The 14,984-nt window shown below is 47.6% G+C and overlaps 1 protein-coding gene across 9 annotated transcripts in view; it reads right to left on the reverse strand.

Annotated features, from left to right (window-relative positions):
* Positions 1-14,984, reverse strand: part of RIN2 (Ras and Rab interactor 2) — a 230,951-nt gene that overhangs the window by 59,239 nt on the left and 156,728 nt on the right. For 5 of the 9 annotated variants that reach the window (XR_011076831.1, XM_068565237.1, XM_068565234.1 and 2 more), the window contains one exon: positions 12,066-12,166. The exons of 3 other annotated variants lie outside the window; for them this stretch is intronic. Coding sequence is in view for 5 of the 6 variants with exons in the window: in XM_068565237.1 (XP_068421338.1) it covers positions 12,066-12,166 (101 nt within the window). In the remaining variant the exon portion in view is untranslated. Of the gene's footprint in view, positions 1-12,065; positions 12,167-14,984 lie in introns of those variants that run through there. One more of the 9 variants, XM_068565235.1, reaches the window with a different exon arrangement.

Consider the following 14,984-nt stretch of genomic DNA (forward strand, 5'->3'; position numbering starts at 1 on the left):
ACCAAAGTGGCCGGATGTGCCCCAGCTGGTTGAGCACAGGAGGCATCGGGAGATCCTCCTGGCAGGAAAGCTACCTTTGGTAAAGGAAAGGAAAAACCCAAAGTGGGAACCTCATGCACACACCTCCTGGGGATGTACCATTCATTTATCAATGGATTCTCATTTACCCAGAATCAAACCCAACCACTTCCCGCACATGTGAATGAGGCAATATCAAGATGCAATGTTTTGGAAGGCATGTGGACCCCGATCCTAGGGTCCGCCGAGCCTCATGATCTTCAGTGGTTTCGGGGGAAGAGCATTTGTAGTCAGACCTGGATCAAAGCCTCAGCTGACTCTTTTTAACCGTGAGGCTTGGGCCCATTACTGCATGTCCTCCAGCCTCAGTTTCCCCATCTCTAAAGACAGATTCTTGTTGAAAAAAGGAATCTGTTACTAAAACAAATGAAATCTGAAAAGAGCTGAGTAGAAGAGCCTGGAACATCTTGAGAACTACGAGTAGATTCTGTTCAGTAGTTTCCAGGATGCCTCTTATTCTCTCCTAATTTTTAGAAATTCAGAAAAAGAAACAAGGCAATGTCTTTTCACTGTAGACTATTCAAAGACTATTCTACAGGGAATTCTGTGGTGGCCCAGTGGTTAAGACTCTGCGCTTCTACTGCAGGGGGCCTGGGTTCCATCCCTGGTCGGGGAACTAAGATCCCGCAAGCCACGCGGCACGGTCAAAAAAAAAAAAAAAAAATGTGAGCCTTCTTGAGGATGGCTCCCGGCAGGTGCCTCTAGCTGGGGTGTTCTCCGTCTATCATCAGGGTCGAGTCTCAGCCTGGACTCTGGTGCTTGCCATCCTCAACCTCCAGATGGAAAAAAGTAAGGATGGAAAGCTACTTCTCCTGATGTTCTTGTGTCGAAATTTCCAGGCATATCCTCCCTCTCGGGGAGCCTCCCTTCCTCATTCTGCCCGTGTTGAGCCTTCAGCTGCCCCCCAGCCTAACAGAACCTCTTCACACGATGTCACCTCAACCAGCTGCAATGGTAAGAAAGATGCACCCGGACATGGCCCTCCAGAGGGCTCAGCCTTCCAGCTACAAGAGGCCAGGGCAAGGTTGTCTTCAGAATTAAGGACCAGACAGAAGTCGGAGCCCTGCGTCCACTCTGGCCTTGCTCTTGGAGCAGTAAATCCTTGCCGATGTATCAGAAGGAATCCAAACACCCCAAATACCAAGAAGTGGCCAAGATGCCAGGCTTGGTGGGAGATGAATCAGGACATCAATAGGTTCTAGAAAAATGTTAGCAGAAAAAGACTCCTCTATAGAGAGACTGAGAAAACAACAACTCATCCCAAAGAGAGCCATCTAATAAAAATTTCTGGCAAAAGGACCAATTCCAAATTTTGCAAAACACACACACATATGCGTATATACAGCAAACAAAAATTTCCCAGAAAATCTTTAACTTCAGAAACACCTAGTAGTCCAATGACTACTAGGTGTAGTCCAATGTAATTTCAGAAACACCATTGATGTCCAATGACTTCCTAACACTTTCAATTGTGTAAACATTTCTTTAGAATTTGCAAAGCTGAATAAAACCCCTCCTCTGTAGTGTTGCAGTCTGGAGGAGAAGGGGGCCCTACTTCATCCTGGCTACACATGGCTCCTTTCTTGGTTTATAGCAGAGAAACAGCCAGGTGAGTGGAGGAAACTCTGACTCCCCCCGACCCGAGATGGGAAAAGTGATGGGCAGAGGCCTGGGGGATGGGATATTCTTGTATGGACCACTGCCTGTGTTGCCAGGGAAATTAGAGGCCATCTATTGAATAGTTTAAGGGAAGTTAGAGGCCATCTATTGAATAGTTTATTTCCTTCTTTGAGGTCAAAACACTAGAAATTGATAGAACTGGGCCCAGTCCTGACTTGTGCAGTTTCCCTATACCACGAAAATGGATATTTTCATTCCTCAAGGCCTTTTTGTCCCCTTAAACTCTGCAAGGAAAAAGATGAACAGATTTTGGGTCACGGGCTTTATTCCTCAAGGGCTGCTGCTTTCTGGGGGAGGAGGCCTCAACTTCCTCAAAAAGATTTCTAAAAGCACGTGGTCGGAGGATTTTTGTGAAAAGTCTCCATCTACTGAGGACCAGTTGGAGAGAACAGCACAGAAAAGGGAACATTTCCCCTTCGGGGAGGAGGCCCTGCCATTTTCACGAGAGGAGAAGGATTTGGTGACTTTTTTTGCTTATGAACTTCCTGCCGTCATCTCTCCAGTGAGAGATGAAAAGGGCAGATATGGGCCAGAGCTGGCAGGGGCCTCCACTCGTTCCTGTAAAACTAAGAAAGGAACAAAGAACCTGTTGTCCTGGGCACCCTTGGAGCTGAAAACAGGAGCAGGAGCCAGGCCGGCTGGGTCTCGCCCGCTGACCCTGGAGCCCGGGCTGCGGCCAGTGCAGGGTTTCATGGAAAGGCAGCTCTCCTTTGGGTCACACCGCTGTTGTCTCCGAGCTGGACTAAATCACCACTGCATCTAACCGAGCAGATGTTTTGCGGCAGAGTCAACTACCAATGTAGCAGCCAGCCAGGGTCTGTAAAGGCCGAGATAGATCCAACTCCAAAGGATGCCACTGTCAAAATTGTGTGCCCAAGTCCAGTGTGGTCAGGGACGCCAGCCCCCGACAAAGATGGAATCAACTTCTAGGACACACTGTGCATTTCCAGGATGATCCAAAACGCCCTCGTAAGTCAGCAAAAATCATGCACGATCTACCACTTGGATGCACAGAAAACACTGGCGGGATACGCACCCAGGCAAAGAAATAAAATAGCCAACAAGCAATCAGAAGTGGCTCTAGGGCTTCCCCGGTGGCGCAGTGGTTGAGAATCCACCTGCCAATGCAGGGGACACGGGTTCGATCCCTGGTCCGGGAAGATCCCACATGCCGCAGAGCAACGAAGCTCGTGTGCCACAACTACTGAGCCTGTGCTCTAGAGCCCGTGAGCCACAACTACTGAGCCCACGTGCCGCAACTACTGAAGCCCGCGTGCCTAGAGCCCGTGCTCCACAATGAGAGAAGCCACTGCAATGAGAAGCCCGTGCACCGCAATGAAGAGTAGCCCCCGCTTGCCGCAACTAGAGAAAGCCCGCGTGCAGCAACGAAGACCCAATGCAGACAAAAATAAATAAATTAATTAATTAATTAATTAAAAAAAAAGAAGTGGCTCTATCTCAGGAGGTGGTTCATGGTAATACTTATTTTTATTTTTTGCACTGTGCTTTCTCCACAATGTACATGTTCTACTTTGCTAATCAAAAAAGAAATCCTTATACACACTACTATATGTAAAATAGGTAACTAATAAGGACCTACTGTATAGCACAGGGAACTCTTCTCAACACTCTGTAGTGACCTATAGGGGAAAAGAATTTAAAAAAGAGTGGATATATATATATATAACTGATTCACTTTGCTATACAGCAGAAACTAATATAACATTTAAAATCAACTATACTCCAATAAAAATTTTTTTTAAAAAAAGAAATCTTACATGTTCTTTTTAAAAACCTTCCCCAATATCTCCAATCAAGATGGGCAAAACAGCTGTTTGGGGAACTTGCACTTACACTTGCTCACCTCATTCTTTAAGGCTGAGTCTCATCTTTCCTAAAACCACCTCCTACCTGGAACTACCTGCATCGTCCCTGAGGTCCCCAGGATATCTGGCATAGTCCCCTATTACGTCCTCATTCCATTATATGATACTTGTTTACAATTCTTTCTCCCTTAAGTTGGGTAACTCTTCAGGCTTCCCTAAAGAGTTATAGGTATTTTAGCAAATAGCACCCACTCAAGAAATATTTTCTGTAAATTGAACTTAATTGTTGCTACATTGGTAACAGTGTGAGCAAAGAGTTGGTCAATCCTCGTAGAATTCCTTGACACACTGTTCCAAACATTCGTGGTACCTGGAAATCAGGAAACACCTTAAGGAACTGGGGACAAATTGATCAAGCTAGTCATAGCAGAATATCCTCGGGACTTCCCTGGTGGCCCAGTGGTAAAGAATCCTCCTTCCAACGCAGGGTATGCAGGTTCGATCCCTGGTCAGGGAACTAAGATTCCACATGCCGCGGGGCAATTAAGCCCACACACCACAACTACTGAGGTCGCCACCTCAACTAGAGAGCCCACGTGCCACAACTACAGAGCCCATGCGCTCTGGAACCCATGCGCCACAACTAGAGAGAAGCCCACGCACCGCAACAAAAGATCCCACGTGCGTCATCGAAAAATCTGCGTGCCGCAACTAAGACCCGACACAGCCAAATAAATAAATAAATAAATAAATAAAATATTTTTTTAAAAAAGGAATATCCTCGATGAGCGTGATAGGTAAATGTCTCACTGCAAAATGGTTACTGCTAATTATGAACAGAGCTATGTCCCTCCAAAGCACCCCACCTGTCTTGCTTCTACTGAAGGAAAAGAGGGGCTGTGTCTATGGTGTCCCTTGGGGTGTTTCAGACAAATGGAGTTTCAACTGTTTTCAACCCAAGTCAAAGAGCTTCTCTATCCTGTTTGCCATCAGATATTCTTTGAGAAAGAATGTGAACAGGCAAGCACTGACAAATTAGAATTAGTGGAAATGTGCATTAACAATTCTTAGAAATAGATCATGTGTAAGACAGAGCCATAAACTTTGATGACAGCAAACATTTTTTAGAAGGGACCTAAGATTCTGAAAGACATACCTAATATTCTGTAGCAAATGATTATTGTGAGCTTCCTGTGTCTGCTGCAGGAAGCAAACCAACCTTTTTGACAGGTGTGGCTGGTTCTAGGCGTGGCCTGCCCTCAGATGCCACAGCATCTGAACGAATGGCCTGAGGTACAGGCAGGTTTCCAGATATGGCAAAAGAGGAAAATATTTGTTCTGCTGGCTAACACTGCACACGACACAGACACTATGCAAGGAGACAAAATGCAAAGCGAGTTTTGCATCCAATGACTTGAACTTGCTTCCAAATGACCTCATGAATACATTCTCCAAGATCTTCAGAAGAGCAGAAGTAGTTATAAATCAGAGAAGAATAGTCACTCTGTATGTGATGTTTCAAGAGAAAAAAAATGGAAAGGAATAATATGAAGTCACATTAAATTCTGTGTTTGAAGTTACCGATGTTGAGGACATGTATTTATTAAATATGGGAAACTGTATTAGAGGCAGATGTATTCTGAGTTTAAAAGAAGAATTTAAATGCCCAAAGTAGCTGTATCAGATTTGGGCACATTCAGGTCTTAGCTGTGATGCAACCAATGGCCTTGGTCAAATCAATTCATGAGATGCTAAATATTTCTGCATATAAGTACTGAGCAAAGTAAAGGAAAAGAAGCTAAGAGATGGAGAGAATTTTGTTGGCAGTTTTTTTCTGCTGCAAGTTTATGATCTAAGATTCATAAGCAGAAATAGAAATAATAAAAGGTACATATTTTTTCTCATTATTTCTGGATTATTTTCTCTTTTCATCCCCTCCCCCAGATAATCCTTTCCATAACTTCACAGGTTTCATAAATATCACCCAATGAATTGGCTGTCAGCTCAGAATTCCCCAGGACTTTAGCCTTGAATCTAGACATATGAAAATGGTAAAAGGATGCTCTGTTAAAACTGGAGAGTCAGGGCTTCCCTGGTGGTGCAGTGGTTAAGAATCCGCCTGCTAATGCAGGGGACACAGGTTCCAGCCCTGGTCCGGGAAGATCCCACATGCCGCGGAGCAACTAAGCCCGTGCGCCACAACTACTGAGCCCGTGTGTCATAACTACTGAGCCCGTGTGCCTAGAGCCCGTGCTCCTCAACAAGAGAGGCCAACGCAATGAGAAGCCCCCGCACCACAACGAAGAGTAGCCCCTGCTCGCCGCAACGAAGACCCAGTGCAGCCAGAAATAAAATAAAAAACAAAACAAAACAGAAAAACTGGAGAGTCCCCAATTCCTGACTCCCAGAGCATTGAGATAAGCACTGAGTCACAACATACAGGTAATCACACCTGCCTTCATCCGTCATGGTTTCAGAAGCTCTGCACCCACACATCCATCCAAATGGCTAGATTGAAAAAGTAGCCAATAGCAAGTATAGATGAGAACAGAGCATTCAGAACTCCCACACACTGTTGGTGGAAGTGCAAATTGACAGAATGACTTTGGAAAACTCTTGGGCACTGTTTACTAACGTTGAATATATAAGCATCCTACAGCCCAACAATTCACTCCCATATCCCTAACTGAAGCATGTCACATGTGTTCCCCAAAAGACATGCACAAGAATGTTCATTGCAGCATTATTCAAAATAGTCCCAAGCTGGAAACAACACAAATACCCATCAACAGTAGAATGGATACACAACTTGTGTTGTAGTCACAGAATGGAATACATGCTGTATGATTCCAGTCATATAAAGTTCAAAAACAGGCAAAACTAATCGATGGCAATAGAAAGTGGTTACCTTGCCGTGCAGTGTTTAGAAGGGAGCCCCTGGGGGGCACTGAGAACGTTCTGTGTCTTGATCTGGGTGCTGTGCTGTGTTTACTTTGTGACAACTCATCTAACTGCGAACTGATGTGTGTGCTTTTTCTTCATCTTGTTTTACTCTGGTGGGACTTTCTGAAATGCAGCACTAAATGCGAGAGGGTTTCATTCAGAAGCCAGAGGGCAGCTAACAGGCCCTGGTTGTGCCTCTTCCCCAGACTGTAAGCCACCACTCTCCTCTTCCAAGCTTGTGTTCCAACCTCTAGCCAAATGAAGAAGTGAAGGGCTGTACCAGGGGCGGGCAGTCTGAGTGTCTTGTGGTTTTGCTATCAATGCTGTTGCACAGCTGTTAAGAAGCTTGCAACTTCCCCAGGGACACAGACCCTTCCAGAAGCGGCCGGTGGTGGGGAATGACTGCTACCCCGTGGCATTGGGCAGGGCTGGCCAAGGGAGTTTTGAATTCTGTGTGTCTGAACTGGGGGTGTGGAGTGATGGGGGTGGAGTTTCAGGAGCCTGGGCACCCCCAGTCATCCACTTGGGCTGGAGTGTCCCAGTGAGGCGACAGCAGGAATGGGGGGGGGCGTAAAGGAGGATAAGACGGTACACAGGGGCAGCGACAGCCATCATGACCTGGTCCAGCTGGGATCCCCAGGGGGCCTGCACACCCAGCCGGAACCTCTTTTTGTGAAGCTGTTTTGCTGGATCCCTCTTTCTACCTGAGGACAAAGGGATCTTTAGAGATGGGCCTCAGTCCAGAGGTGATGAGTCCAGGTGGGGATGCGGGTGGAGCTCTGGTGACGTGCCTGCCCAGAGACACCCTTCCCCCAACTGAAAAGGGACTGGGAAATCACGGGGGAAGGAGGGGAAAGTAAAAAGCCTTTATCTTCCCATACCCTAGTCTTTGGGGGAAAGGTGTGGGGAGAAAGAGGAAATAAGCTGCAGCATTTGGAGAGAGCATCGACAAGAAACCCGTCATCCTCCTCCCGGCTTCCCGGATTCTCTTCAGTAAAACACCAGCAGAGGGCCTGGGGCAGAGCTAATCAGCTGCTCCCTTATTGGTAAACATTACAACAGCCCGTAACTCACAACTGATGGAGGAAGCATGGCTGGAACATAGGGGGAAGGGGTTCTGAGCCCTCCCTCTGCTTTGCTAGGGAGGAAGCTTAAGGCCTATCACACATCTTCAACTTTTTATTTTTTTACGCACTAGCTGGGATCCCCTAATTGCTTTACGAGCGTGACGTCTTGTTTCTGCAAGAGGCTTCTGATGCTTGAATACTTCTAGAATCTCCAAGGGGCTGGCATCTGTCATTTGCCCATTCACCAAACATTTACTGAGTGTATGCCATATGCCAGACACCATTCTGGGCACTGAAAACACAGCACTGAACAGAGACCAAATCCCTGCTCTCACAGGGCTTACTTTCTAGTGCTGGGAGTCAGAAGACACATGATTAGGCAAGTGAATCTATGTCAGGTCTGTACAAGTTCTACAAATTAAGATAAAGCCAGGGGCGTCCCTGGTGGCGCAGTGGTTGAGAATCCGCCTGCCACTGCAGGGGACACGAGTTCGAGCCCTGGTCCGGGAAGATCCCACATGCCGCAGAGCAACTAAGCCCATGCGCCACAACTACTGAGCCTGTGCTCTAGAGCCTGTGAGTCACAACTACTGAGCCCATGTGCCACAACTACGGAAGCCCACGCACCTAGAGCCCGTGCTCTGCAACGAGAGAAGCCACTGCAATGATAAGCCTGCGCACTGCAATGAAGAGTAGCCCCCGCTCGCCGCAACTAGAGAAAGCCCACGCGCAGCAACGAAGACCCAACACAGCCAAAAATAAATAAATAAAATAAATAAATTTATTTAAAAAAAAAAGATAAAGCCAGCTAAGGGGACAGAAGAAGGGAAGGTCCATGGGTGATTGCTTCCTGGAGGAAAGGCGTTCCAGGCCGAGGGAACAGTAGGTACAAAGGTCGGAGGGCAGGAGCCTGCTTGGCCAGGAGCCGGGGTGCTGGAGCAGACAGATGGAGGGGAAGACACTGTAAGAAGAGCCGGTGAGGGCGGGGAGGGGTCAGATCCCACAGGGCTGAAGGATTTTGGTTTTAAATGGAAAACTACTAAAGGGCTTTGAACGGGAGGGCCGTGACTTGGATTCAGAGGAAATAAAGTCAGAGCATCCTCTCTGCTGCTTAGAGAACAGCCCAGAGAAGGTGGGTCGGTGATGATGAAGCAGAGGTGCCAGGCAGGGGTCTACCGCAGTGGTGGTGAGGGGTGGTCTGACCCTGGGCCTATCTTACGGGTAGAGCTGCAAGGATCTGGAGGGGGAGGGGAAGGCGGTTATGAGAGAAGAGGCATCAGGGTTGATGCAAGGCCCTAACACCTGGAGGCAGGTTACCGGGATGGGGAAGACCAGGGAAGAAGCAGCTTTGTGAAGGGAAACCGAGGGCTCAGTCTCGGTCTTTGTAAGTTTGAGATGCCAAAGGTCAGGCTGAGTGGGCAGCTGGATGCAAACATCTGGATTCCAAGAGAGGACCAGCGTAGGGATGGGTACAAGTTGGGAATCACCAACATATAGATAGGATCAAAGCCACAAGCCTGGATGAGATCGCACACGAAGTTACCCTAGAGATCTCTCTGTAGACAACATACTGCGCTTACCACATGCCAACACTGTGCTAATAATAAGTCCTTTACAGCTATTGACTCAACGGTCCTAACAACTCGGAGGTAAAGCTCCGCCATTATCCCCATTTTTCTGATGTGGACACTAAGGCGCTTACTCAGAGAGACAAGGGGACAGTGTAGAGGCCTCTGGGTACTCCAGGGTCAGGAGGGCAGGGAGACCAGGAGGAACCAGCCAGGACACTAGAAGCGGTGGCAGGTGAGGTGAGAGGAAACCAGGGAGCGTGGTGTCCCCGAAGCCCACAAGTGTCCCTGCAGGGGACAGGAGGTGGGAGCTGACCACTGGATGGAAAAAAGGGACACCTTTACTTTCACTAACCTGGTTCTGAAATTACTTTCCTCCCATTTCGAACGCAGGCAACAAATCCCAGTAGTTCTCTCAGCCCCTGAGACTCTGTCACCAGCAGCAGCCCTAGGTGTCTTCACTGTCGGTGCGGGAGTACCATGTGTGCTCATCTCTGTTTCCAGAGGACAGCAGTTCCTAGACCCACAGCCTCACTTGGCTTTTTAACGTGTCAGTAAAGAAGTACCTATGCTATGAAATCACACACGTTAAAAATCTGATCCTTGTATCCCAATACAACTGTTTCCCCTGTCAGCCTACATATTTTGTATCATGCATTTAAAATATCCTGAGAAGGGGTTCATGACACCAGGAAAGGTTTAAAGATCTCCAGCTCATCTCAATATTGACCACAGACGGACAACCAAAAGCCACCGCAGGTGGGGAACAGCATCCTAACCGAGGGCGCCAGCTTGGCCCTTAACCTCGCATTCCACAAGCTGAGGAAGCCCGGACACTTCCTGATGACTGTGTCTGGGGCAGGTGAGGTTAGGTCACAGCTCACACGCACCCTCACCGAGGACGATGCCACAAAGGAAGACGACTGTGATGCATCCCTGCGGCCACCAGAACGTGCCCAGCCCAGGTATGGGGGGATGGTGGGCAAGTGCTTCTTCTCTCTACAGGGGTCTCACTTGAGACGACTCTGCTACCCCCACTCCTGCTCCTTCCCTCTCGTCTGCCCTTTGGGCTGCTCTGTGCCAGGCTGAGCTGCTGTTTCCCTGTGACCGCAGCTCCGCTCTGCTCTGCCTTCACTTTGGAAGCAACTCAGAGCGCTCCTCATCATACCCCGCCCCCGTCATCTGGCTCTCCTGACTTCTCTGCTGGGCAAAACGGAGGGATTAAAACAAAGTCACTGTTCCACGCTTCCAAACAATCAATGAGAGACCCCAGCACAGAAGCCACTGCCTCTTCAGGCTGGCTTTTTTTCCAGGTCACAGGGGTCCCACGTCAGCAGAACGACGGTCATGATGGAGCTTTCCTTTATAGGGTAATTAGGAGAGTCAATGAGTTGGCAGCTGTAATGCACTTAGAACAGTGGCTGGCACGTGGTAAATACCATGTACATCGTTAAATAAAGACAATCTTGACTTTTCCGATTCCCATTTTAAAAAAACCAAGTAAAACGCCTTTTAAAATTCATAAATTCAGTGTTAACCAACGTAGCATTCAAGAATAACTGACATTAACCTGGAAAAAAAAAACGTATGGTGGAATGCTTACAGTCATTCTTAAATTTGAAAAGCTTAAAGGAGATGTTAAGGGTAAAGAGAGACCCTCTGGCTAAAAGTTCCAGGGAGTTTGGAACTACTCTGAACATGGAGCAGAAAATCTCTAATCAAAGATCACTGTGCATTTGTCTAGTTTATGGGGAGAGAAATGAAACCACCAAAGCTGTTCACACCGAGATCAAGGGGAATCACACACAATGCCACGGGGAGGACCACCTGGTCTACCTCCGTCGTTTTTGTAGGAAGGAGAGGAAATGGAAGGCACGAAAATGTTCCACAGCTAAGGGGGAAATTCTCCAGAGACGCAGGGTGTGGAAGTACCATCTCCCAGCTGCAGGGTGCCTCGCGGGGACTGCCAGCTCTCCCCTCCTCCACGGCAGGAACAAGTCCGGCTGGTTTGAAACTTGCCTGGATAACCAGAACCTGGTTCGCCTGCCTCTGCAGGACTCCTCCTGCCCGTCTCATGACTTGCAAGCAAAACCAACTCTGCAGATCTCACCCTTGCCCTGCACCAGGCAACCTCGACTTCATTTCCCGAGAAAAGGGGGAAGCTGATAATGAATCTGGCCTCCGGGGCACCAAGTGTCCGTGCCGTTTTTGTATTGCTTATGCTCTGTTGTCCTTGCTAGAAATGAGCTAGAGCCTCCAAGAGCTGGAAGAGGTTTGGGGGATCTCCTCCAGCCTGCCCCCCCACTCCGACCTCTGCACCCCCATTCTGCAGAAAAAGCCAGTCCCTAGCTACCTACCTAGACCACGTGCAATGTGCACACATTGTAAGACATCTAACCAGTGCCTTCCTTAATCACTCACAACCACATCCGATTTCCAATACGCTGGGCTGGATCGCATGTCAGGCTAAGGGCCACGGAAGGGGCTGGGGTTTTTTCTGACCTGAGAATGCAAAACGAGTCCATCCTCTTTTGTGCTCCCTTTAAACCTTCTGGAGACTGACACGGGCTACACTGAATTCTATTTTGCACACGGAGGATCCCACTGCGTTACGGTTTCCATCATTGTGAGTAGGTGGATGTGACAGACAGAACTTTAGCTTTCCAGGTTCTGATGCCAGGCGGAATGGAGAAGGTGTAAAATTCAAGTGCCTTCACAGGGATTAACGGGAACCCGGACAACTGGTTCCTAGGCCACTCCCACCTCCTACAGAGAGCTTCTTCTGGAGCGGCTACCACACCCCCAGCTCCCAAACCTGAGGGGTGACCGGAACGGCAGTCCTCGTGGCTAAACAGGCTCACGTCGCCCCCATCACGCGCCCGACGCCTAATCGCCTTGGTCACCTGTGGGCTTCTGTGGGTCCCAGGCCATTTTCCAGGCTGACATCTGTCTGCACCATCTCCTGTTTCAGTTCTCCAATCTCCGAGGCGATTGTGTCAATGAGCTATTCAAAGACAAAAATAGTGTGACGTCAGGAAGTGGAAGAGGCGTGTGCAGAGCTGGGCAGCTTCAGCCGCTGCAATAGGAGCACAGAGATGACCACCTTTTTTTTTTTTTTTTTTTTTTTAAATCCTGGCTTTGTGAATTTCCTTTACCCAGCCCGGGGGGGGGGGGGGCAAAAAATAGAGAGGGAGGAAGCAGCTTCTTAGAAAGAGGAAGAACTTAGGTTTCGGTATTGCCCTAAGAAAAAAATATTGACACCCAGTTTGGCTTCTCAACATGACTACAAAGAGGAATAAATAAATCTTGGCAAAACCAGGCCTCAAAATACATACTGCCAAAGTGAAAACTCCTAAAGGATGCCCTGGGTTAAAATGTATACCATCCTTATACTGGTTACAGAAAGAAGACTGTTTCAAAGATATATACACTTGGCAAATCAATTTCCAATGACTTTAAATTTATTTCTCGTCTTATTCTTTGCTTTCTTTCTTTTTTTTCTTTTTTCTTTTCTCTTTTTGATGAGAAGATTGTTAGGGGAAAGGGAAGAGAGAGGGTTGTGTGAGGCTGGGAGCAGGTGAGTGGGCAGTCAGGGAGCCACAGGGGGAAGAGATGGGCAAATGTGTCCTCTTCTTGGAAAAGACTTGTGTGGGCTCGCATTCCCTGCCCACATGCCTGGAAGAGGCTACAACTGACCCTGAAGTTTGGTGTGAATTCTTGAGCACCCCCATCTGCTCATTCAAAAGCATCTTCACTGGTGTTAACCAGGCTCTGTGCGTGTGGAACAGAGGCTCTCAAAGTGTCACTGCTCGTCCATTTTTTTAAAATGTAGTTAATTGTTTCATATAAATGTTACTTATGTCAACATGTAATCGATTATTGTTTTAAAATAAATATTTAAAATTTTTTCTTCATTTGTTTCGTAATACAGCAAGTCCGCTACATACCAACGAGTTCCGTTCCGAGAGCGTGTTCGTAAGTCCAATTTGTTCGCTAAGTCCAACAAAGTTAGCCTAGGTACCCAACTAACACAATTGGCTATATACCGCTGCTTTTACGCTTGCTTCCGGACATCCTGGGCTTGAAATAAAGATTCTGTACTACTGTACTCTATACAGTACTGTAAAGTACACAAAAGCACAACCACTTGTAGAGGATGCACGCACGTGACGATGTACACCAGACACACGAACTAACTTATGTGATTGGACGTGCGAACGCACGTTTGCATCTTTGAAAGTTCGTAACTTGAAGGTTCGTATGTAGGGGACTTACGGTACAGCAGGTATCTGTAGATATAATACACATGAACACAAGCTGTTTGTAGGGCCCTTCATAATTTTTAACAGTGTGAAGGGGTCCTAGGATTTATAAAACACTTGAGAATCACTGTTTTGGCTAAAGACAGGTGTCGTCTTGCCTCAAGCAGCTTTCATACCACCCAGACTCAGGGAGAAATTTCATTTTCAGCCTAGAGACTGTTCCAAAATGTTGACGTCCATCTATTCATTCATTCATTCATTCATAACTTTATGGCTACCCACTTCTTGCCATACACTGCAAGTGTAGAGTAGGGTTGACAATCCTCACGGAGATGATATTCTGGTGGGACACAGACCAGAGCACTGAGCACTGAGACGTCCCAGAATGAAAAGAGAATCAAGTGATGCTGTAGGAAACAGCTAAAGGGCCACCCTAGCTATGGCGGGGTGGTCAGGACAGGTCTTCCAGGAAGTGATGGAGCCCTGAATGACAAGGGCGCCATGAAAAGATCAAGGGAAGAGCCATCCACACAGAGTCCCAGAGGTTAGGGAGGCATGTGGAAGGGTGCAGTCTGCCTGCGACCAGACCTTGTCCGCCTTCTAGACCACGGTACCCTTGGATTTGAGTTTTCAACTGAGAACCATTGGAGGGCTTTAGTGGGGGAATGGCATTTTACCTGTTTTATGTTCTAAAAAGATCCCCTTGGCTGTGGATTAGAGATGGTTTGTAAGGAGAAGCAGCAAAACTAGTTAGGAGGCAACTGCAATGGTCCAGCCAAGAGGTGATGGTGGCTTTGGTCAAAGTGGTAGCAGTGGAATTAGAAATTTGGGGGAATTTCTAGAAGAGGGGGAAAGAAGGGGGGAAATCCAGGAACAACTGGACACAGAAATTAATAGAAGTTGATGGGCTGAATGTGGCGGTGGGGAAAGAGAAGAATCAAGGACAACTCCTAAGTTGGTGGCTTGAGCAATTAGAGAGATGACAGTGCCCTTGACTGAGATGGGAAAAAATGGGGAAGGATTAGATTTGAGGAAGAAATCAAGCTGGACACTGTGCAGGTTAAGTTTTAACTGAGTTGCTTATTGGCCATCAATTAAATGTATTAAGTGGCTTTTGATATTAAGGGTGGAACAACTTGTACATTTGGAAGTCACTGGAATAGGTGTTGGTGTTTCAAAGTCCTGTGACAAGGAGAGATTACCTAAGGGGGCGGGGAAGTTAGAGAAGGGGCCCCAGCAAACAGCTCTGTGCACTCCCAATACTTAGAGGTCAGGAGACAGGAGACCAGCCAAGTCCATCCCCTTCGTGTGTGACTGGGGTGCAGGCTGTAGGTGGAGCTTCTGGAAGCACTGAGGCCTTGGGAGAGAAGACCAGGAGATCTTTTACACACAGTCCAGTGGCACAAATTAAAAAGTCTGACAATGCCAAATACTCGAGGACGTGGGAAAACAGAAACCCTCACGTGTTGCTGGAGGAGCGTTTGGAGAGCACTTTGGAGAGTGATGTGCAGTATCTTGTAGAGCTGGAGATACACAGACCTCCTGCATACGTACTACATA

The sequence above is a fragment of the Eschrichtius robustus genome, chromosome 16, assembly GCF_028021215.1.
Source record: "Eschrichtius robustus isolate mEscRob2 chromosome 16, mEscRob2.pri, whole genome shotgun sequence".
Lineage (NCBI taxonomy): Eukaryota > Metazoa > Chordata > Mammalia > Artiodactyla > Eschrichtiidae > Eschrichtius > Eschrichtius robustus.